Source organism: Pelophylax lessonae (genome assembly GCF_965119305.1).
Source record: "Pelophylax lessonae genome assembly, chromosome: 1".
NCBI lineage: Eukaryota > Metazoa > Chordata > Amphibia > Anura > Ranidae > Pelophylax > Pelophylax lessonae.
Window position 1 is genome coordinate 257,862,583 of NC_138768.1, and position 24,386 is coordinate 257,886,968.

The window sequence follows — 24,386 nt, forward strand, 5'->3', positions numbered from 1 at the left end:
TAAAAACGCAGAAAGCTTGCCAGAGCAGGAACTGCAGGTAAGTCGCATGGTGCAGAAGTAGGATGGATTTAAAGGCCACTGCATTTTTTTAAAATGCTGCATGCAACTTTTTTTCTGCGTAAAATGAGGGCATAGCAGCCCATTCAAATCAATGGGCTGCTATGCCTGTGCAAATGTGGGCCGCCAACCCGCATACATGTGAACCGCCAACCTGCATACATGTGAACGAGGCCTAAAGCAATAGTAAAGTAATTTACAAATAAAAACACCGGTCCTCCTGCAGGCTTAACCACTTCTGGGCCGCAAGGATTTAGCCCCTAATGACCAGGCCATCGGATCGGAGCCGAGCGCCAGGACCAGTCATCACCAGGAAGGCCAGACACTGCTTGATGGCTTATTTTAGGCCTGGTTCACAGAGTCTGTACTGACTGACTATATAATTATGTGCAAAGGTGAACCAAAGTCCCTAAATTCAGCAATGAAATTGGAAGTGAGGTAGAAATTTAATAATTTAAGTTTAATAATTGAATACCGTGATAATACCGTATACCGTGACAAAACCCTAATCAATTAATCGCAGCATGGAAATCTGATATCGTCACATGCCTAATCACCACACTTGTGTTTCCTTGAGAAGTACAAGTCCATCTGCCTTGGTGGAAGACAGGACTTGTAGTTCATTCACAGATCTCTGTCAATGAATGATGCAGCTGTACAGGCAGTGCACCACACAGCCGCACTGATTTCAAAAGTCAACAGCTGTAAATGAGAATTGACAGTGGCAAGCTGCATAGTTCTTTCAGTACAGAATTCCTTTACCCATGTACTATAGACCCGATTCTGATACCAGTCGGCACATCAGATTTAATGTAAGCTTACACTTTTTGTTGTGTTTGCTATGGTTTTTAGACTTATTTAATGATGAAAGATTTGCGATCTGTATTCTACTAGTCAGTCTTACCATCCCCCTCAGACCAAAATCTTAGCCTTTGCTATCTCTAGAATGAGTCAATAAGACATTGATGAGCACTGCTAATTTTCTCTCTGCTGTATCCCAGGCAGCAGAGACCTCATTGATTTCCAGATTAGTGGTGTTTTCAGAAGTGCCAAACCTTGCTCTGTTTATTAAAGAACATTTCGTTTAATAGGAATGGAGATGGCAGGCACGCCATTTCAGCATGTTGCAACTGTTAAAAATTAATCTTTTTGATTCAAGCAGTTTCTTTCCCTTTTCAGTATTCTACACTAGAATACAGTTTTGTGTAGGGCCTAGTTGCCATGAAAAACTGAAATAACCTCTCTGGCGACCCACTTGAGAAAGGGAAAGAAAGGTAAGGGCTATCTTGGCCACTTAGTGAAGCTGGGTGTGAAGAAAGTCAGAGGAGCAGAGCAGGTGGATAAGATAGTGTGAGGGCAGTGTGTGCTTGCTAGGCTCTCAAGGTACAGGACCACCGCTGTACATGACTTGGGGGAGGAATGTTGTCTCTCTGCCGGATGAATGACACCCCCCGCCCTTTCCCACCCAACCAAATATGCGTATAGTGATGAGGCACTGCTGCTCTGACATCGGTTGTAGAGTGGAATAATGGGCACTGGCCATGCTGTAGAGGATGTGTCCATTATTCTGAAGTCTCCATTTATGGGAAAGGAGGGCACTTGTTGGGGAACGTAGGTGGATTGGGGTGTCGGTATTGTAAGCTGTAGTTGGAGTCCTGGACTCTTGCTGTGCACATCTAGAATTAACAGTAATCGGATGGTGCAGTGTGTTACCAGGATGATGATTGGGGTGCAGTTTTAGTCCAGAGAGGGGATCAAGATGTACAGTGTGCATCTATGGAGGTGACCAGGTGGTTCATGGAGTATTCTGGATGGTGTTAAAGTTAGAGACCCCAGAAGAAGAGGTTTGGGGCCGCTCTGTGCAATACTATTGCACAGAGCTGGTAAATATAACGTGATAGGTGGGTGCAGTCTTTGTACAGGTTGGTAATGAATGGGTGTACAATGTGTATTCAGGAGAGTAATCAGGGAGTCCAGTGTGTCTATTAAGGTGATCTGGGGATCTGTATCGATAGAGATATGGGGTGAAACAGAAGTGTGTTCAGGGATTTAGCAGTGTCTGTACATGAAGGTGTTCAAGGGGGTGCGTTGTCTGTACAGGGACATGATCAAGGAGGTAATTGTGTGGATGTTAAGGGGCATCAAGGTGGTGCAGTGTCTCCCCCTCTCAGATGTCCACAAGATAAAGGCTAATAATTCTGTAGACCAGGATACAATTTAGGAGGGCTGTTTGAAATAACCCAGGAAATGTGCAGGGACAGAGGATAGCTCCGCCTTGCCTATCTCTGGTCATACAATTGTTCTATTTAGTGCCAAATTGGAAGGGTGGAAAGAGTTGATATGCAGACAGTCACAGTGCCAGATTGGCCCAGCAAAAACAATAGTGATTATGTTTTTTTCACCGGCTACCAAGAATGCCAATTTTGGCATGTTGTACCCTACACTATTTGCATGTTTATGTGATCCAAGCAAGAACATGGTCATGAATGCCTACACCTTTTAAAATGTAACTCTAGCTAAATATTTTTGGTACAAGCATTCTTCCTCTGATCGGTCTTTTCTGATTGCTATTGTGAATAGTTTACACAAAATCACTCTTATGGGTATCCCTAGATTCCACAAAGCACCATTTACTGCTAGATTTTATTTAGTCTCGCCAAGATGGGGGAGCCCTTTTGAGTAGTGTGTCTTTTTCCATGTATACATCAATCAGCCAGAACATTCTGAAAACTGACAGGTAAAGTGAGGAACATTGATTCTCTCAATCCAGTGGCATCTGAAAGTAGTGTGAAAACACATTAGGCAGCAAGTGAACATGTGGTATCTGAAGTTGATGAAAGCAAAAAAAAAAAAAAATGGGCAAGCGTAAGGATTTGAGTGACTTTGACAAGGGCCAAATTGTAATGGCTAGACCACTGGGTCAGAGTCCCTACAAAGCTACAACAGGACCCACCGCAAGACAGTTTCCTATCTGCAGTGGTCAGGACCTACCAAAAGTTGTGGTCCAAGGAAGGAAAACCAGTGACAGAATCAAGGCTCATTGATGCATGCAGGGAGCAAAGGCTGGCCCATGTAGTCCAATCCAATAGGAGGACTGCTGTGACTTAAACCCAAAGTTCAAAAAAAAAAAAAAACCTGCAAGACAAAGGCATAATGAGCTAGTATGCATCGCATACTAGCTCATTATGTATTACTTACCTTAGAATGAAGCCCCGACACGGACCCCCGGACATCGCTGCGGGCGCTGCCATGATCCCTCGCCGTCTCTTCCTGGTTCGGTAGGCTCCAGCGCGGTGATTGGCTGGAAGAGACGGCTCCGGCGCCATGATTGGCCGGAGCCGCGATGACGTCACTCCCGCGCATGCGCGCGGGAGTGATTTTCCGGCAAGCTCCCGGCAAATAGATTGAAGGTCCCCCCGGACCTTCAGAGCGCATGCGCCTGCATGCACTGTAAATATCTCCTAAACCATGCCGGTTTAGGAGATATTATTTGTACCTACAGGTAAGCCTTATTATAGGCTTACCTGTAGGTAAAAGTGTAAAAAAGCGGGATACTACCGCTTTAAATTGCTAGAAAAAAATGAATGCTGGTTCCAAAAGAGAGGTTTCAGAACACAGTGCATCGCAGTTTGTTGTATATGGGGTTGCAGACTGGTGATGGTGCCCATGTTGACCCGTGACCACAGGCAAAAGTGCCTACAATGGGCACAGAGATGGACCAGGGGAGCGAGGGAAGATGGTAGTCTGGTCTGAAATTCAAGAGTTTGAGGAACAAAATAATGAGTTTGAGGTGTTGGCTTGACCTCTAAATTCTCCACCATCTCAATCCAATCAAACATCTGACATCTGTGAGGTGCTGGAAAAACCAGTTAATCCATGGAGGTCCAACCTTGTAACTTACAGAACCTAAAGAATCTGCTAGTGATGGCTTGGTTTAAGATACTACAGCATACCAGTAGAGGACCACTTGATGGGTGGTCCATGTTATGTTTGATCTTTGTACATGTAACTTTTGGTTTTAAATTCAAGTCTGCAGTTTCATTGTGAGATTATAAATGAAGCAAGCTGTTCGTGTGTAGGTATAAAGGGCGTTGAAGGGTTAAAGCCTTGACTTTGCTGTGCAAGTCTAGGTTGCCATGGTTGCAGGATGTATGGGACACTTGCCATACAATTCAAGGGTCTTAATTAGCAACTGGTAGCTCATCTTGTCTTGATTTTCAAGTTGAAGACCTTTGCCTGTAGACATTTGTCAGGTGCTTCCTTATACACTGTGCCAGAAAACACAATCTTTCAGAGCGGGGTTACGAACCGCTTAATCTTTGAAATGGTGAGATAGATAGATGGATAGATATATATATAAATATATATATATATAATCTCCTACCTGTAAAATTCATTTTATATTTATTTTGTGCTAGAAAATCACTCAACCCCTAACATTTAAATATTTAGCAAGGACCCTAGGGAGTAAAATGGCGGTCATTGGCAGTTTTTTTATGTTGCATGGTATTTAACCGCAAATTATTATTTATTTAACCGCAAATTATTTATATTTTTTTATTTAAAAAAAACCCTTTCATGAATAGTAATTTTTTTGTATAATGTGAAAGATGTTACACCAAGTAAATAGATACCGAACATGTTTAAATTTGCGCAGACGCGTGAAATGGCGCCAAACTTCGGTACTTAAAGAATCTCCATAGGCTACGCTTCAATTTTTTTTTTTTTTTTTTATTATTATATGCAGGTTACCAGTTTAGTGTTACAAAGGAGGTCTTGTGCTAGAATTCTTGCTTTCGCTCTTAAGTTCCCAGTGATAGCTCACGTGTGGTTTGAACGTCATTTATATATGTGTTCACTTCTGCATGTTAGCACATGTAGATGGGGCGTTTTTCTAACAGAACACGCGGCAGTGTTTACAACTGCTGGGGCTGGATGTGACATAACGTTGTGCCCGGCCTCCAAGTAATAGACATGACCGGTGAGCTCTATGGTAAACTTCCGCCGCTGGTGTTTTCCTTTTTCACCTTGTTGATCGCACAGGCAGCTGCACAGCTGATTGATAATAATTAGACCCACTCAGTAAGAGGAACAAACAGTGATTTCTGAATAACAAAAAGTAGGAATCTGCGACAAAAAATGTTATAATCCTTGCAATGTACATCACCCAGAGGGGAAGGTGTGTGTGTGTGTGTGTGTGTTTTTTTTTTTTTTTTTTTTTTTGTTTTTCTCAACAGAAGTGGAGTTACGCTTTAAACATCTATTATGTCCTGTGCTGAAAGACTTATACTACAGAATTTTTCCATCATTCTATTACAATGCATCAAAACATACAATTACCAGAATTTGGTGCTTACTAAATGCTTCCCTTCTGAAAGGTCCTAAAAAATTATTACGGCTTTGAGAAACTGTTGCTTTTAATTATATCAGTGCCATTAAAGTGCATTGCCCCTTCCTGCTTTATTTTTGTTCTTGGCCTGCCTTTTTTTTTTTTTTTTCACTTGTCACTTTAAGTAGGGTTTTTCACAAATGCAATGTCACGCCACATCCTATATCTTAAAAGCGAACTCTTCATTTCGGACCATGTTTCATCTTATGTCAGGTTTTAATTTGGTGTAACTGTGCATAGCTCCAGCCACATAGCTGCATCATTCATTCACAGAGAATTGTAAAAAAAAAAAAAAAATCCCATCTGCCACTGCAGCAGGGGGACTCTTGGATCTCAATGGAGCACAAGTGTTGTGACATCACGGTACTTGTAGTCCTTTGATGCTTCCTCCAGCTCATTAACTGAAAGTCTATAGCTCAGCATGGACCTGAACCAAAGATTCTACAAGAGCAATTCTCCAAAAATCCACTGGCCACAATTGCAGTACTTTGCAAGTGCATACAAGAGAATAATTTGGGTTTTTTATTAATTTTTTTTTTTTTTTTGCAAAAAACTGCATTTTTACCTAAGCCCCATGTCGATCCAGCGATGTGCATGAGAGCAGCGGCTCTCCTGTGTTTCTCTTTCCTCATTGGTTCACTCAGCCATTGTCAGTCACAGCCAACGAGGAGAGGGTGGGGGCCAAGTTGCTTTCTCCCCTCCTCATTTTATCTGTCTGGTGCGTTTAGGTCTGTTTATTAATTGCGTTTTAGGCACATTACGATTGAACTCTGTAGAGCCTGCGTGTTCATGAAAGTGCATCAAAGAAAAATTCACACCTCAGCTAAAAGACCACTAAAACCAGTGTGAATGAGGCCTTTTTGTGCACCTTCTCTGTGTTTCTGTTGGAAGTTGGCAAACTGCCACATCACTGTTGGCAGGAAATTGAGACTATAAATGACTCCTTAAGTGTATATGCACTTTAAAAAAAAAAAAAAAATATTCCAAAAAAAATTAAAAAGAAAAAAAAATTGCCATATGACTACCCAACAACAAAGCAAAAGCAATGTATTGGCCCAGAGAGCAACACACAGCATAACATTTAAGCAGGTATCAGAGGCCAACGCTGGGAATGGGTCAGAAATTAGAACCATTTTATGTAATACCCAGCTTGAGGTCCATGGAGTATTGCAGAGAGCCAAGTACAAGGGCCTTGTTCAGTATTTTACAGAACATGGTTAGTACAACCGGCTCCTCATCATTCTGTAAATAATAGGCAGCTGCATTACACTGAACAGTAATTGCCTCTGGAGATTTGCTTTCATCGATCTGTTGGTGGGGGCTCAATATGTGCACCAGGCCCGTGTTCATGATTTAATTGTTGTGATTAATAACTCACTCAGAAGGCTGGATGACAGTTAATGTGAATAGGTAGTGACAGCCGGCAAGCTATGCTACTTCTTTACATCAGTTTGCGGTTTATTTTGATCACTCTTTTCCACTTTAGTTACCAACTCTTACATTACCAAATGGATCATCAGAGAATGGTGTGCAGAAATCAGATACAGTAAAGACCTACACCAATTGTGCATAGCTGGAAAAAGATTTAACCTCGGTTAATGGCTGTACTCAATAGTTCATTGGGTGTATGCAGCTCTTGCGCACTGTAGATGCACAGCAAGTGCATGAATTATATATGTCTAGATCAGTTCAGGTTGAAGGAGCCTGCTTTTTTCAATACAATTAATCTACTGCGTGCCTCCCTGTAAGGAATAAATCCCCTGTATGTATCTGTCAGATCGGTCCCCCTGTGGCTGTGCCTCTGACAGGTTTTCACAGTGTGTAGAGATATATATATATATATATATATATATACATACACACACACACACACACACACACACACACACACACACACACACGCGCGTTCCCTCTTCCCATGAGCGTCTCCTCTCTGTCCCCTGTTGTGCTGCTTAGCTGCCTCCGTCAATTTATCTCTGTCTGCAATTGCCCTGGCCGTCAGACTCTCACCGCAGGTGCTGAATCTCCAGTATCTGCGAGTGTGTAATAAAAAAATATGCCCTGTGAACAAGGTGGTAGGGAGAGGGCTTCTGTAGGCTTCACAGGTGTAGGGAAGCCAGACTAACAGATCTGACTTGGCTTTACCTGATTTGTAAAACCAGTTAAATGGTTTGTAACCCTAAATTATGCTTTGCTGCCTGCCCCACCCCCTTTTCTTTTAAGCCGCCATCTTGCACTGTATAAGTGTCTGTTAGAATCCTATGCCTCTAAATAAATTTTTGTGAAGTATCTTCAGGCCGGTCACGTGACTCCCAGGCCGCTCTGCTACTACGATCCAGGGCTACAGCAGGAGGAGGTGAGCGCTCCCTCTGTCACCTTGGAGTCACAGGACTGTTGAGCTGGCCACTTGACCCATCCCACTGCAGCCTTGGATTGTAGCATTAGTGGCCAGGAGTCACCGGACCGGCCTAAAGCTACAGCACAAAAAGGTAAGATGGCAGCTTAAGAGAGTGGCTAGTAGTTTTATGAACAGTAGCAGGGGAGACGCAGACTCACGAGCTGACTGGTAGGGATGGGGGAGAGCAGAGAGGAGACACACAGCGGATGATGGAGGCACGAAGGCGGACCACGGTGACCAGGGTCAGCAGCCATGATTTTCGTGGTCCGCACACCCAGAGGGACGCAGGAAGTGGCAGGATCAGCCAGGTTTTTTACAGTTCCCAGAGGGGCAGGTTCGACAGCACAAGCACTTTGCTGTTTAACCTGCTGTAGGGGAACCAAATCTCTTATTTTATTTTTATTAGGTTAACGCACACTTAAAGAACCCAGAGGACTGGCACCATTTTATGTGTATATGATATTGTGGAGTCTAGATACGACTTGCCTATACCAGAGATATTAGATGCTCTGTACAAGTCGATGCCAAAATAAAAATCACATCGGTTATCGCGTAGCTCTTATATCATCTTAAATATGCCCTGTGTAGTATCAAAGTCTACCACCAGGCATACAGCTAAAACTATGATTGAACTACATACGTGTGAAAGTTTGTTGCCTAACAAAGGGTTTGTAATTCTGCTAAAGTTATTATAAAGTATAACTAAAGGCAAAACATTTTCTTTTGTTTTGGATAGAGTGGAGAAAGATTACACCCCCTGTCAAGTTTTTATTGCGGTTTGCGCCCCTGTTGGGGAGATTCACCCTCTTTGACTTGTCCATATCATTGAAAGTAAAATAAAATCCCAAATTTTATGTTGTCCCCAGAAATTTAATCTTCCAATGGGGACACTAGTTCTCAGGGTCCTCAAGGAATTCCCTGAATTTGCAGGGATTTCTTCTCACTTCCTGTTTTGGCTATGGGACAGAGAGTGAAGGTAAGTCTCCCCAATGAGGCACAGATGTAAAGAAATAAAGCAACAGGGGTTATAACCCTCCCTTACTTTCTACAAAATGGAGAAAAAAAGTTTTGCTTATAGTTCTACTTTAAAGGAGAAGTTCAGGTTTACAAAAAATGCACCATTGTTTTGCATGTAAAAAAAATTATGCATTTGCTATTTTTTTTTTTTGTTGGGGACAGACGGTTAATGTAGCTGTGTGCCCATATCTCCAATACAGGCAGGCAGTTAGACTCTGATAGGAAGCTCCGTGAGCTACCTAGAGCAATCAACAGTACTCTGGTAGTTAATTGAGAACTACAAGCCAACAGCCACAAAGGCTGGTGGGACTTGTAGTTTTCCCATTCACAGAACACTGAATGAATGACACGGCTGGGCGGGGGTATTTTTTCAAACAGAGATTGGTGTTTCAGCTTAGTTTATGCACATTTTATTAACCTGCAAAAACATGTGCATGTGTTGTCAGATTGGAATCCTGCGAGCTAATCCCCTAATCTAGATTTTACAACTGCCGCAAACACCTCACTCCTCAGAAAGTGCGCATGTGTTGTGTTTTTTTTTTTTTTCTTCTTAAAGGTGAACTTCGCCTTTAAGCTTCTAATAAATCCTCATTTTCAGAGCCTAGATTTGTGGCTATTTGGTGCTGTTCTGTGACACTGGCTTAATTGGAGAACAGTGCTGTCATCACTCACCTTTGGATACTGATTCATATGTTTAACATCAAATGGATTTTTGTTGGTGTTCCATGAATATCTAGACATAAACCATTATACTTATATTCTAAAGTGATAAACTTATTTGCTTTAAAAATTAGGATAATGGAGATCATCCAGGAATTTTGTATTTTTATGGTTCTAAAACTCCTCTGATTTTTTCTTCTATTTATGTGTCTAATTTTCCCAGTGTATGCCCCATGACATAGACTAGTTATTAGATTGTATTGAAGTTTTTTTATTTTTAATAAATGGAAGGTATTGCCTATGTGGAATCAAGGGTAATGTTACATTATTCATCCTTTTCCTTGGCATCTGTTTTTGAGTTTTACTTGCAGAATATTATGTTGAAGTCCACACTTTAGTTATTTTTCTTGAAAAATACATGCTTGCTGCTCTAGTTATAATAGCACTAGTAGTTCTTTTGCACTTCATTCGTTAAGCAAACTATTCTCAGCCAGTGATTAGTGGAACCCTAGGGGGTACTGCAGAATTTACTAAGGGGTTCCTTGAGCAATGACTGATTAGCCTCCCATCTGATGGTGCCTGTATAGTTGGCAGGGCCATCAGCATGACACAAATATTCTTAGCTGCCTCTAAGAATGGCATTCTGCCCACAGCTGTAAGGTAGGCATTTGTTCCACTGACCACCTTGAAGTGACTTTTTTCCCCACTGTTCCCTGATGTCTAGATTGAGCATGGGTTCCTTGAATCCTAAAAATTAGATTAAGGTTTGTGCTGGAGTAAAAATTTTGAGCGGCTGCACTATAAACCTACAGCAGCTGTCTTTCAGCTGATATTATTGGGTCAGTGCAGTTTATTAAACCTGGCAAATGTCTGTTTCACTTCTTGTGACAATCAAGATACTGACAAGAGGAAATTGATAGTAGCAGCTGTTTTTTTTCCTCCAGATCGTGGCAGACAGTTTGTCAGGCAAATCTACTTTTCAAGTTGAGCGATTTGTTCGTTTTCCTAGAAAGTCAGTCTATTTGTGCCCTGATTGTAGTGTTTTTTTTTTTTTTTTTTTTTTTTTTACAGTATTAAATTAATTCTAGTTAGTGTAGTAACCTAGAAGAACATGTTTTGCCACAGAATGTGAAAGAATATATCTGAGTATCATCATCATCACACTGTTTGGACTGCTTGATTAAAAACATTTTAATGCATTTGACCTAATTTTATACAGTTTGTTTTTGTATTTTTTTTTTTTTTAAGAATTTGTCCCGGTTCACACTAGGGCGACCTGGTCGCCCCGCATGTCGCCTCCCATAGGGAAGCTGCGGACCCGTTCTAATAGGAGCGACACAAGTCGCTCCACCTAGAAAAAGGGTCCGGAGCTTCTTTGGGGCGACCAGGAGGCGACCGCCATAGACTTCAATGTTATGAAGTCCGTGGCGGCCGCTCCGAGGTCGCGGCGCGGTGCGAAGTAGCGTTGCCCCTATGTGAACGGGGCACTACCCTCTCTATTAATATTGCAGAGTTGTGCATGGTTTCTTTTGCCTTGAATTTTATCTGAAAATGACTGTGGAACAGGTTTATGAAATTTTGCAAAGAATATCGGTTCCTAACTTTAATCCCTTAAGGCCACCTCCTGGTGGCCCTTTAAGTTGGCTTTAATGCCTTAAAGGTGGCCTGGCTTTCGTTATGTGACCACTGTGATTGCCTCACAGCAGTCACGTGATCGGGATAACAGCCCTGGGCTGGGATCACACAACCTTTTGCACCCATGAAGGCATGTGTGTGATGGCTGGGCATTAAAGTCAACCTTACTTGCCTCCTCATATGTGTTTCATGCAAGAGGTAAATGCCGCTGTGCCTAATTACTCATCTTAAAAATACACTGGTATGCTTTTTCATGCCTCCCTAACTCTTCTTTTCTCACTCTCAACCCTTGTTTCTCACCCCCCCTAAACCTCAACCCTTCCCCCCCCTAAACCTCAACCCTTCCCCCCCCTAAACCTCAACCCTTCCCCCCCCTAAACCTCAACCCTTTCCCCCCCTAAACCTCAACCCCTTCCCCCCCTAAACCTCAACCTCTTCCCCCCTAAACCTCAACCCCTTCCCCCCCTAAACCTCAACCCCTTCCCCCCCTAAACCTCAACCCCTTCCCCCCCCCTAAACCTCAACCCCTCCCCCCCCCCTAAACCTCAACCCCTTCCCCCCTAAACCTCAACCCCTTCCCCCCCTAAACCTCAACCCCTTCCCCCCCTAAACCTCAACCCCTTCCCCCCCTAAACCTCAACCCCTTCCCCCCCCAAACCTCAACCCTTTCTCCCCCCCCAAACCTCAACCCTTTCTCCCCCCAAACCTCAACCCTTTCTCCCCCCAAACCTCAACCCTTTCTCCCCCCCAACCTCAACCCTTCCCCCCCCCCAACCTCAACCCTTCTCCCCCCCCCCCAAACCTCAACCCTTCTCCCCCCCCCCAAACCTCAACCCTTCTCCCCCCCCCCCCAAACCTCAACCCTTCTCCCCCCCCCCCAAACCTCAACCCTTCTCCCCCCCCCCAAACCTCAACCCTTCTCCCCCCCCCCCAAACCTCAACCCTTTTCTCCCCCCCCCAAACCTCAACCCTTTTCTCCCCCCCCCAAACCTCAACCCTTTTCTCCCCCCCCCCCAAACCTCAACCCTTTTCTCCCCCCCCCCCAAACCTCAACCCTTTTCTCCCCCCCCCCCAAACCTCAACCCTTTTCTCCCCCCCCCCAAACCTCAACCCTTTCCCCCCCCCCCAAACCTCAACCCTTTCCCCCCCCCCCCCAAACCTCAACCCTTCCCCCCCCCCAAACCTCAACCCTTCCCCCCCCCCCAAACCTCAACCCTTTTCTCCCCCCCCCTCCCCAAACCTCAACCCTTTTCTCCCCCCCCCTCCCCAAACCTCAACCCTTTTCTCCCCCCCCCTCCCCAAACCTCAACCCTTTTCTCCCCCCCCCCCCCCTCCCCAAACCTCAACCCTTTTCTCCCCCCCCCCCAAACCTCAACCCTTCTTCTTCCCCCCCCAAACCTCAACCCTTCTTCTCCCCCCCCCCCCCACCCCTCCCCTCGACCCTTTCCAGCAGCATGGTGGCACACATTTAGCATCTGCACTGGATATTCTAACTGAACTTTAGGGATACACGATAGGGCCGATTTCAATCTTGCTACTGAGAGATCACATTGTGGATTTTGGTGTGTTGCAAATGAGGTAATTGCCTTCCAGAGGCAATCCCTTAATAGATTGACATAAATTTGCACATAACGTAACCTTTACAGTTCTGTTTTTTCAGTTAAATGCCTATAATAGCTATCTTTTCTCATTATATCTAGGTACACTTTTGAATGACAAGTCTGAGTCTCAGGCTCCCTGCCACCCTAAAGTATCAGGACTGGAGCGCAGCCAGGAGCTGAACACAGAGGTTCCTTATATCCCACCCATACATAGTCCACCACCACCTCCTGCTGCTATTGTCACGTCTGCCTCGTCTACACCGGCATCGAGTACTCGGGCTAGCCCTCTGGTAAAGAAGGAGCCTACCATAGTTGCCCCAGCTCCGCCAAGACTTACACCTCAACCTCAACCACGTCCTCAGTCTCGGCCTTTGTCTCAGCCTCAGTTGTTGCCTATTGAGCTACGGACTCAAAATCATATCTCTTCACACCTTAACTACCCTGGGCATCAGCAGCTACCGCAAAACGGAATCACCAGCATCAGGTAACTGTTTGGCCTCTCATAAACTACATTTCAGAAACTTGTCACAGTAATTTTGCCTGCTTAAACTGATTTGATATATTTGATGTTTACTTTTAACACTGGGGCCATGAGACAAACCTATGGGGATGCGATAACTATTTTTTTCTTTTTTCTCCACTTACAGCCGGAGTAGCAGTGCTAGCAGTGCAGCTAGTATCAGCATACCCAAGCACCTACCGTCTTCCCCCCAGATTCCACCACATCACCCCGCTGGACCGGGTCTGCCCCTCTCCATCTCCAACCTTGCTACCTCACACTTTCCTCTCAGATCTCAAACTCAGCATCATCATCCGGCCATGTTTGCCACCCCTCCCACACTGCCACCTCCACCGTCTTTACCTACAAATGGCCTTGTAATCCCTGGGCACCCCGCTGGTGCTGGATATTCAGGTAAGTATATCTATGCTGATGTATGGATGGAGTGCTGTGTGTGTAACAAGAGTTTTCATACAGTATGGACTCCTCTTGTAAGATAAATTCCTTTAAAAGATAACTTTACATTAGTGGTCAATGTTTTAGCAAAGTCCAGCACGGCATTACCCATAATTCTGACATATCTTTGTAGTGTAGGCATTTGATCCCACGCAGAGAACTGCCTCTGCTTACAGCTGGCCTTGAATCCTTTGTAATATATTTGTATATAATAAAGATGTCCTTAACATAGTCCGATTCAGACTTCCTCCCTATTCAACAATGCTGCATTGGCTTTACCCATGTTTTGTAAAGTATTTAACACATAATATTGAAAGCTAGTTATCTTTGCTTTGTACTCTGAAATGTGTACTACATTCTATGGTCAAGTCCATGTAGTGTTATAGAAATGCTTTCTGATCAAAGGATCACTTTAAATTGTCCCATACTCCCATGTTTGCGAATTGCAATTTTTGTAAAACAATTATGATTCAGTGCTAGACAGGACTACATGCTTTAGTAAAGCCATATACAATTTATATAAGGAAAACATTGAATGTATTTTGGCCGGGGTTCCAAAGCAGCATAGAGCTGTCTGCTCTTGGTTCCACTAGTGGGCATACTTTACTCTAGAGAAATGTAAAGTATAGGAATGGAGTCCAAATTCTACTTGTACCAAGAAATGATGTGCGTTTTTGTGATCTCCTGCCCCATCTCTGTTAATAAAACCGTAAGCATTATGTTTTCAAAACCTAGTTCCCAAATTATTTCAGAAAGTCATGTCTTAAAGTAGAATATATATATATATATTATCAGTGCTCCAAAATCTACACACTGCATAGTAGTAACCTACTGTTTTCTTTTAAATCTCCACATCAAGACTGGCACAACTCCAGTCCTCAGACCAGGATCTGCACAATAGACAGTACTGATTTAACCATGAATGCTCACCATATAGATTAGTTTTGTCTACTCTTAGATCATTTTCTCTGTTCAGCTTCTGAGTACCGAAGTTGTGTAGTCAAGATCTTAAAAGTAGTGGTACTCTAGAAAACTATAAGCTTTTCTGTTCAGGAGAGCTTAAGTAATCAAATGTGTGAGTGTTCTGTGTGCTACTGCTTTATTATATGTCAAGACGTTTGTTTAATTTGGGGTGCCTTTCCAGTGGCATAAAGACTTGTGAGCTCTCCTCCCACAAACAACCACTGTCTTTTTTTTGGCTGTCAGCGGTTCGGTTATCTTCACAAATGGAGCTTCTTGCATGACACTATGGGGCTATTTTTAAAGTCATGAATTTGATATTTACCAAACATTAACTGCCGGTGAATCTTCATGTGTTTTCAGTGAATGTGATTCACCAACAGTGAATGTTTGATAAAGGCACATTCACTGCTTTATAAATATGCCCCAATGTGTGCCAGCTAAGACTTGCGCATTGGAGACAGATGCATCCTTATGAACATATGTTCACTGACAGCTAATAAAAGCTGGCAGTTGGTGAATATTCAGAACAGCGGAGCTTCATGCCCATGAAAAGGCACCCTGATAAGAAAAAGCTTAAATATTTGCATGTATCCCTTTAGGTATTTGGGGTTGTTTATTAATGCTAATGTTAGTGTGTCAGTTTGTAGTTTTAATTTTCATTTGGGCCATTTATTACTACTACTACTAGACAAGTGTTGGCGTGCTGAACTTAACTTAAATACCATTTAGGAAATATGTCAAACCCTTGTGTGCCAGACCTTGCAGGTGTGTTTTAATTGGCAATTTCCTGCTACCAATGAATTAATCTGTTTTATAGCCACTGATCAGATTAATTATTTCCAGACCACAGTTTGGGAATAGAGTTTAGCTAGTTGGGTGTGGCTTGTTGTACTGCATAATAAGGCCCGTTATGTTTTCTCCTGAGATGACTCATGGTGTTCTTTCTTGTCTTTAGATACCAGCCTGTTGATATCATTCAACCAACCAATCATGTATTGCCAGCCTCATTCGGGGATTCTGATTGGTACTTTGTCACAGGCATCTCTCTTACCTCCACCAATGAGTCCTCACGTAGAAAACCACCACAGCATGACCTGCAGAAACAGGGAATGCCAGGTGAATATCTGCGCTTTTTCCTTTTATGTCTTTGGGGAAACTGATGGGCCGATGGGCCTCTGTGTCTTTTTTTTTTTTTTGTCTTTGTCTCTTCTAGATCATGAACTTCTCAGACAGGAGCTGAATAATCGATTTTTGGTTCAGACCTCGGACCGGGCCGGTGCCCCTCTCAGCTCAGTGCCGCTGCTGAGGGCGGAGTTTCACCAGCACCAACACACGCACCAACACACCCATCAGCACACTTTTACTCCTTTCACATCCAGCCTACCCCCGACGCAGCTTATGCCGCCTAATGCACCTACCATGGTGCGTACCCCAGCTCGAAATGTGAGGATAAGTAGCACACCAACGTCCAAACCCACTTCCCTTTTCCCTCCACTTCCTTATCTCTTGAGATATCCAGTCATTGGGGTCAAAGTTGGAGTTTCTTGAAAGGGTTCTTTTTTTTTTTTTTTTTGGCGCACATTTTTATCTTCACATACTAATGTCCTGGTGATTGTAATGATCCATTTAATCCAGGTACATTGCAGGCTTTAGTAGACAAAATGCAGATATTTATCTGAGCTGGCTTCACTAGCTTATCTTATCCAGGTCATGGATGACATCGCCTCCTAAATAGCAATTCTACTGCAGGGAAGTGGTTAGATTTTATGGATTACATCTCACCAAAGTTTGTCAAGTACATGTCACATGCCTAACTATAAAAATCCACATATTAATACATAAACAAAAATTCTAGGTCTCTCATCGTCAGCAGAGAAGGATTGAAGTAAAATGCAAGCTGACTTCCAAGTACATTTCACACCAGCTGGTGTGAAACCTACGCAAGTTTATGCTCCACCTCTTTCACTTTTGTTGTTACTGTGACTTTTATGAAGACATTTTAAATGGAAATGTAATGTACATTTTTATCAACAAAGAAATTGACTTTTATGGTTTAGCCTGTGACATGTTACATCCTATACTAAAATTTTACCGTATATCACAATCGTAAACACTGACTTAACATTCCAACAGTGTTTGTCTGAACATGTGCCTGTTTGTTATAGTGATGAATAGTTTTGGATGCATTGGGGATTTGGGGATGTTTGATTTGTATTCATGCATTGATTGCAGTTTTAACATAATCTGTGAAATTGTTTTCCTTTTTTTTTTTTTTTTTTTAATAATTATTTACATGTATGCAATTTACTGAATCATAAATGTGGTTGGGACTTTTCTAATCTCAGAGTAAGCTTTCAGCTCTCAGTAATTTCAATCAACAAAGTCCTGTAACCAGTGAGGAATCAGATTTACTTTTTTACAACCCTAAACTGGTTAAAGTCTATTTTCTGAAAGCCATGTGTTCAGTTCACAATGACTTTAAAAAGGACTGTGCAGGAAATCTGTTCGGCAGTAAATGGATCTGTCAACCAAAAAAAGAGTAAATAAACTTCACCCCTAAGGCAGCAATGTCCACACATAAAGTATTAACATACTATATATCACCCAGTGAATGTGGTAGAAATTACCAGTCCACCTCTATAGTGGCTAGATATAGTCCAAAAGACCTAAAATAACATATCTTTCATTCACAAATCCCTCTTCGTGGATTGAAAATTTTGATCATCAGATTAACTCCACAGTGCACCAAGTAGATTCTACTCCCCATGGGAAAAGATAGCCCATATATCGTAATTCCGTTAGACACTATTTAATTCCCAATTAAAAACACTTACAAACCTAAAAAAACAGTGCTGTATCAATCTGTATAGGTAGTCAAATGCTCAGACCGTGTGGAATGGTGTTGCTAGGGTCTCTCCACGCTCGTGCACAATCCTAGTCTGCGTTCCTTCTAGTCACCATATAGCCCCTCCCTGATGTGTTTCGTCATTGTGACTCTGTCAGAGAGTGTCTTTTGGACTGATTATTAATTTTAGAGGTGGACTGCTTAATTTTCACCACAATCACTGGGTGATATATTGTATGTTAATACTTTGTGTGGAAAACACTGCCTTTAGGGGTGAAATATATTCACTCTTTTTTGGTTGACAGTGATGATGCATTTATTTATGGTAACAGCTTTTCACTTCATAGTCTTTTAAATGAGGAATCTTAGGTGGGGGGTTACATTTTAATGAGTCTGGGGGAAATAAAATACTGCTCTTGTCCATTGCAACCTTTCCAGGGGTAATACATTTCCATAAGTTTAACTAGATAAATGAGAACTAGAGTCTGGTTACTAAAAGCAGAATTTTAACTTGCCTTTGCAGAAATTTTGTTTTGTTTTTTCTTTTTTTTTTTTTTTTGTTTTATTAATCAGCCCCTTCAATGTTTGTAATTTTATGACTTGCTAGAAACTTGGTGCTGTTTTCAATTTGAAAAATCTGTTAAATCTACATGTCCCTGCAATACATTTTTAACACCGTACCCATTTGCTTTTTTGTTTTTTTTCCATTTTAGTTTGACAAGTACGCTCCCAAGTTAGACAGCTCTTATTTTCGTCATTCTAGCGTGAGTTTATTCTGTTTACACAGCAACCCCACAGTGCTTGCACCTTGCACCTAAAGCTTATTTACTGTAGTGTATACTTGCTTTTCTATATTTTCAGTTCACTAAACTGCATTCCCTGCTGCCAGGGTGCAAACATCTGTGATTGACAATGGAAAGTACTGCAGGCAGTTAACAATGTACAAATTCTGCAGTGCCACATGTGAAAGCGGCCCCTGTGGAGTAAACTGATCACATTTGTTTGAACTCTTTCTCTAATGACATGTGATTGCTACCGATGATTCCTCTTGTGATTTGGTCTATTCAATCTGTGTACTAGTTGAAGACAGATTGCCTGGAACAAGGCTGTCTTGACTAGAGTCCCACAGGCTTGATGTGCCCATCACTTCTCTGTGGCGTTTACCCTGTGGAATTACCATTAAAGAAAACATTACTCCCACTGTTCTGTAGCATTCCCCGATAGTACAAAGTTGGACAGTGGTGTTCAACAATATTACTACTTTAGGTTACATCTGTTTGTGCTAAACTAAAAATTTAATTTGGTACATTCTAGTGTCTCAGATTTACCATGTAATTAAAAACAAAAAAAAAAATGCTATATGAAAAACAGTTTGGGGAAGATCGAATTGCTATAAATGTTTTCTGGTGATATAATAGAAACTTGTCCTTGGTATTGTTTTTACTTGTGCCGCTACCCTGCTTCCAGTTTTCATATAAAGGACCACTAAAACTCAAATAGAAGTCTGTTTATGTAACGAAAGATACTGGTGGTAATAGATGCTGTCTCAGATACTTTAAGTCCTCTTAGATGATCAGTTGTTCTGCATTTATTTCTAAATGCTTGCAGTTTTTCTTGCATAAGCATTTTTATTTTAGTGATAGTGGTTCTTTATTATGTGTGTTGGTGAGGCATTGCCTTTTTGTTCTTGGTTCTCTCGTTGTGCAGTAGGGAATACAAATCGTTTGCAAATTAAAAATAACCTTTTTTAAAGTGACTTCCTCTTATTCAAATCTATAGTTTTTTAGTACTGTCATGGTTCTGCTTCCACGGCAAAAGGCTAGAAAATTGTGTGGAAGTAAACAGGCTATTACAGTAGTATGAATCAAACACACACACCAATTTTGAACTAGGGATTATAAGGACATTATGTAAGTAGGTGTTCATATCTGCTTGAAGTTCCCCGTGTTTTTTTTTATGGCTAGCGTAACTATGCCTTTTCATAGCATAGCACAGTGGTGGCCTGTCTGCTGGATTTAGGCAACTTCAAATGCATGTTGAGTGGGTGCACTTAAACTGGTCTCCCAACTATAGAGATGTTTTAATTGAATGTTCAGGCCAAGCAAAATTTTATCAACGTGACCTCAGACCAGCCCTCCATGACCACTTCAGTCTCTTCTCCATGGTGTGTTAACACAGTAAAGTCATAAATGTTCACTGCCATAGAGCACAGTTTTTTTTTTTTTTTCTGCATTAAATAGGGGTACTTGTAACAGAATTAATTGGTACCCTTGACAGTTAATAATTAAGATTACACTCATAAAGTTCAGCTGCTGATACGCAGAACTAATAGATATTGGTGAAGCAGCCACTGTTTATCAAGGCTTGCTAGAAAGGTTTTACTGAGCACACGATTTGGCAATCCCAGTAGCTGCTTGCTTTCATAATTCTGTGCACAGGCTCTTTTCAGCACCATTTATGGCCGCTGTTCTTTACTTGCTTTTATGTTACGTGTTATGTTCAGTTTCTTTATGATGTCATTTATATACAATTCTGTTCTTTTTCCAGTTCTTTCCAACGTATACTTCTCCAATGCCTGGAATGCCCCCAATGCTTCCTCATTCAGGTCCATTTAGTTCTCTTCAGGGAGCTTTTCAGCCGAAGGTGAGCAAGGCAGCATGTAGTATTAATACTGACAGTAATATTTTTGTGATATGGGGGAGGTGGTGGCACTGAAATAAAACGGTGATTATTTGCTGTCGCCATGACACAATGCACCTTCTTTGGCTTTTCTTCATGGCTTATCGCTTTTCACTGTACTGGTTGAGCTCATTTAATTATCACAAGCTGTCTGACAGTGATAGCCATAGAGCCTGTAGTGACAGGAAAACTGATATCTGCCTGTGCATGGCGTACAACACACAAGGGGAAGGCACGTGATTGATTAGCTTCTTGTTAGCACATGGCCCGAAGTGCCCATAAAGTACCTTTCTGTTATACAGGCAGACAAGTAACCTTTTTCTATTGGCCTATCACTTTTCATTGTATTGCAGTCTGTAGGTATTTTATTTACTAGCTAATGGTTTTGGCTATAGTCTAAACGTATATGTCAGTGTAATGTGCATTGTGTCACACATCATTAGCTCTCCAGTCAGCTATTCTTTTGTCATATATGTCGTATGTACTTAACATAGATCTCTGCCCACTAGAGTTACTGAAACCATTAAGCATAGTAGACCGAGGTGCTCAGAATTGCAGACCTGTTCTTGATTCGAAAACAGAACTGCGACACACTAGCTTGCAGCTATTTTTTCCCCCTTTTGGTGTGTGAAAAGGCAGACCTAAAACTGGTATTAGTCAAGCCTCTTGGTTTTTTTTTTTTTATTGCATTTAAAAAGGTATGGTTTCAATACAAGACAAAGCCTTATTGGGTATACCTAGGCATAGAAACAACATAACACAAATACAATGGCAACCGGTGCCTGTTGGCATACTACTCCCCAGTCACTGCTGATGTGTCAATAGTTGGAATAACAAGAACATTTTCCCACAGTGCAATAGGAAACCTTATAACAGAAGAGGGGATGTGTCTTAATCTCTACAGGGATACCTCAGTGGAAGCTATAGTATCTGTGGACTCTGGTGCCACTATTTAAAATTAATTCTCTTACGTTTGGGACATCTGCATATTCTGTTAACTGAATTTCCAGTAATCAGACATCGGGGCCTGTGGAGACTTCCATTTAAGGAGTATAGCTTTACGAGCATAGAATTCTACCAAGGTTCTCATGGCTCTGGATATAGCCAAGAGTGTATACACCTGAAGACATCTGCCCAAAAGGACCTAATTACAGGATAATCCCAAAACACGTGTAAGAACATTGCTGGGTACTCTAGGTAAAGCCAGCTTTTTTAATTGGATGTGAAGAAAAGAGCCTGTGTAATTTTTGGGGAGTAAAAAAAAAAAAAACTCTTTGGAGATTTTTTAATTGAATCAACCGGTCCAGAGTAGACCAGTTTTGCTGCATAGGGTAATCCTATATGTCCTATATATAGTCTCCAACCTTGGCACCTCCCCACACCAGCAAGATATCTTGTTAAGACCTTCATGGACAGTTGATTGAATTGCGCTATATATATATATATATATATATATATATAGTGAAAAGTTGTTGCACCAGAGAGCCATCACGCAGTAAGGATGCAATCCCAGAGACAGCAAAAGTAACCGGTTGAATGCAAAATTTCAAATAAAATGCAATGGTGTAGCTGAAGGTATCGGAACCAGTTCCCTGTAGCTTTTCTAAATGCTAAATAATGGTCTTCTCTAACAGAGGATAGAGAATTGAGCACGCTAGAGAAGCTCTGTAGTTCCATCAGCTACTGATAATAAAATAAAACGAATTTTGTAATGAACTACACAACGGGGACTTCACTATAAATAAAGGTGAGGTTTAGTTATGTGATTTTGCTTATGTAACTTGTACCTGACACTTTACAAATTTTTCCTTCCTGTTTGCAGACCTCAAATACCATTGATGTCACTAGCAGGCCCGGTGCAGTACATCACACCCTCCTACAGAAAACACCTGGGGTTTGTATATAGTTATTCATTCTACAGCATGCTTGGAGTTGATTTTTTTTTTTTTTTTCTTTGAGTCATAAATGTATTTTATCTTTTTGAAAATTGAATTTTTTTGTCTTTTACAAGAAATTTGCATAGTTTAGGTTGGAGGTGGAAGTCTATAATACAGCCCACTGACATGTCTGCTTTTCTTGGCAGGTTACCGATCCATACAGGACACCTGTGAGAGTAAGTAAATCAAAATTAACTTTAAGTTACTAGCTACAGTATTTAAAAGGAACTAGTAATAAAAATAAAGGGGCTGCCATTCTGGATCTAGAACAATAAGCAGAGTGGAAAAAGCTCAAATTGCTTTTCTGTTTGCTTTTTACAGATCAGTATTGAAGCAAGAGGGGTCAGCAAAGCATGGCAGCCAGACCGGTACAATTTTCAGTAGGAGTGGTCAGAATGGCAGCCTCCACATTTCTCTCATTAACGGTTTCCTTTAGGCTTAGAAATGTTTTGAAGTTATGAATACTTAGATTTGATCAGATCCCCCCTTCTGTTCCCAGATTTCAGTGATAGGATTTATTGCTTTTGAAAGGCTGTAAGCAACAGCATTGCAGGTTCAGTGCCAGCTGAGGTGTTGGGCTATACCGGCATCCCATTTACCATTTTATCACCAGACTGTCATTGATTGAATATATTGGAGTTTTTAGGGTACCCAAAAGGGGTAAGGCCGTTTTCAGCACAGTTTGGTTAACTTGTTGCCTCACATAGTTATCTATGTTAAGGTATGCCTTAAATGAATGTAAGCTATTTATATAAGGTGATTAGTACACTGGCCGTACAGTTGCACCCTGCTCTTCAATACGTTTCCTATAAGATTATGCCTCATCTGAGTTTTTATGTAGTGTTTTATCCTCATACCAACTTATCTAACATGAGGAAAAAGGGGCAAGGTTAAGAATAGAATGTATAAGATAGAAACTGCAAATGTTTTGCAGGGTTTTTTAAACTGATTAATTTATATATTTGAGGGCCCAAAAAATTGCCTGGGGCCCTAAGCCATTGCAGCACTCACACCGTATTTCCCTTGCTTTTGCAGAAACCAGGCAAGTGGTGTGCAGTACATGTCCAGATAGCTTGGCAAATCTACCACCATCAGCAGAAGATGAAGGTAAAAGCTTTTGGTGACAAGCCACCATAAAGCCACATTTAATAACTTTACTCAGTGGAAGATTATGGTGGTTTTGTGCAAAACTGTATTTTAGGCTTCCTCCTTAATCCCAACCTTGGCTCTGAAAATACTGTCTTTGTGATGTTCTGCATGGAATGATTGTTTTTTTTTTTTTTTTTTTTTTTTTCCCCCTACAAAGAATCTAATTATTTAAAAGATGTGCCAAAGGGAATAACCTACATAATGAGGGCGCAAAGCCTCAGACCATGCTGACGTATGCTGTTGCAGTGGTGGGGGTGGGTGCCTCAGCGCTCCAGGCACACTTTGTAATGAGGCAGAAGCATTTAATACAGCTTCTTTGGATCAGTAACCTTTTCATGAGGCCACTGAGAGAATTGAGTCTGACAGTTCCTTGGAGTGTTAAATAAAGGAGCTTAGGGTCAAACGATTTTCCGAGGATGCACACGTTCATACACCTTGAAGAATGGTTTTACAAAACACTTCTTGCACTTGTTTTACGCGGTTTGTCGTCCTTTTACGAGATTTTAGCATAGGTGTTTTTTTTTTTTTTTGTTTTTTTTTTTTTGCTGTCCAGGGACTCGATCGAATATCTTTGCTTTCCATAAAGTAAGCCTTTCATGAAAAAGTAGGAGTGAATATGCTGATACCCTTCTAAAAATGCTAGTTTGACTGACTTTCATTTTAAGTTACTTTACTGTGTTGTCCATTGACAAGCTCTCAGCGTGGATTCCTCCACAGATAAAAAGAAGGGAATGATATGGTGCGTTTGCTGATAACTAAACCTTGCCAACACCGCTGGCTAAAAGACAAAAACTGAACCAATTTCCCCATCCACACATTGGAGGTGGATGAGGAAATCCTCATCCACCTCATCCCTATGTTTAGGGAGGATTCCCTCATCCACCTCCAATGTGTGAATTGGGAAATTTGGTTCCGTTTTTGTCTTTAAGCCAACGGTGTTGGCAAGGTTTAGTTATCAGTGGACGCACCAAATCATTCCCTTCTTTTTATCTGTGGAGGAATCCACTCTGAGAGCTTGTCAATGGACAACACAGTAAAGTAACTTAAAAATGAATTGGGGTGCAAAAGAAGCTCTCACAAATCTGGATGTCCGAATCCTGT

General features: G+C 41.7%; 1 protein-coding gene across 9 annotated transcripts in view; it reads left to right on the forward strand.

The window, feature by feature from the left end:
- FBRSL1 (fibrosin like 1) overlaps nucleotides 1–24,386 on the forward strand; it is a 694,572-nt gene that overhangs the window by 645,927 nt on the left and 24,259 nt on the right. For 5 of the 9 annotated variants that reach the window (XM_082244088.1, XM_082244091.1, XM_082244094.1 and 2 more), the window contains 8 exons: nucleotides 12,857–13,241; nucleotides 13,405–13,670; nucleotides 15,889–16,118; nucleotides 18,234–18,284; nucleotides 20,068–20,163; nucleotides 22,022–22,093; nucleotides 22,283–22,312; nucleotides 23,172–23,243. In XM_082244088.1, the coding sequence (XP_082100214.1) occupies nucleotides 12,857–13,241; nucleotides 13,405–13,670; nucleotides 15,889–16,118; nucleotides 18,234–18,284; nucleotides 20,068–20,163; nucleotides 22,022–22,093; nucleotides 22,283–22,312; nucleotides 23,172–23,243 (1,202 nt within the window). Of the gene's footprint in view, nucleotides 1–12,856; nucleotides 13,242–13,404; nucleotides 13,671–15,630; nucleotides 15,792–15,888; nucleotides 16,119–18,233; nucleotides 18,285–20,067; nucleotides 20,164–22,021; nucleotides 22,094–22,282; nucleotides 22,313–23,171; nucleotides 23,244–24,386 lie in introns of all 9 variants that reach the window. The other 4 variants (XM_082244090.1, XM_082244092.1, XM_082244093.1 and 1 more) reach the window with 4 other exon arrangements.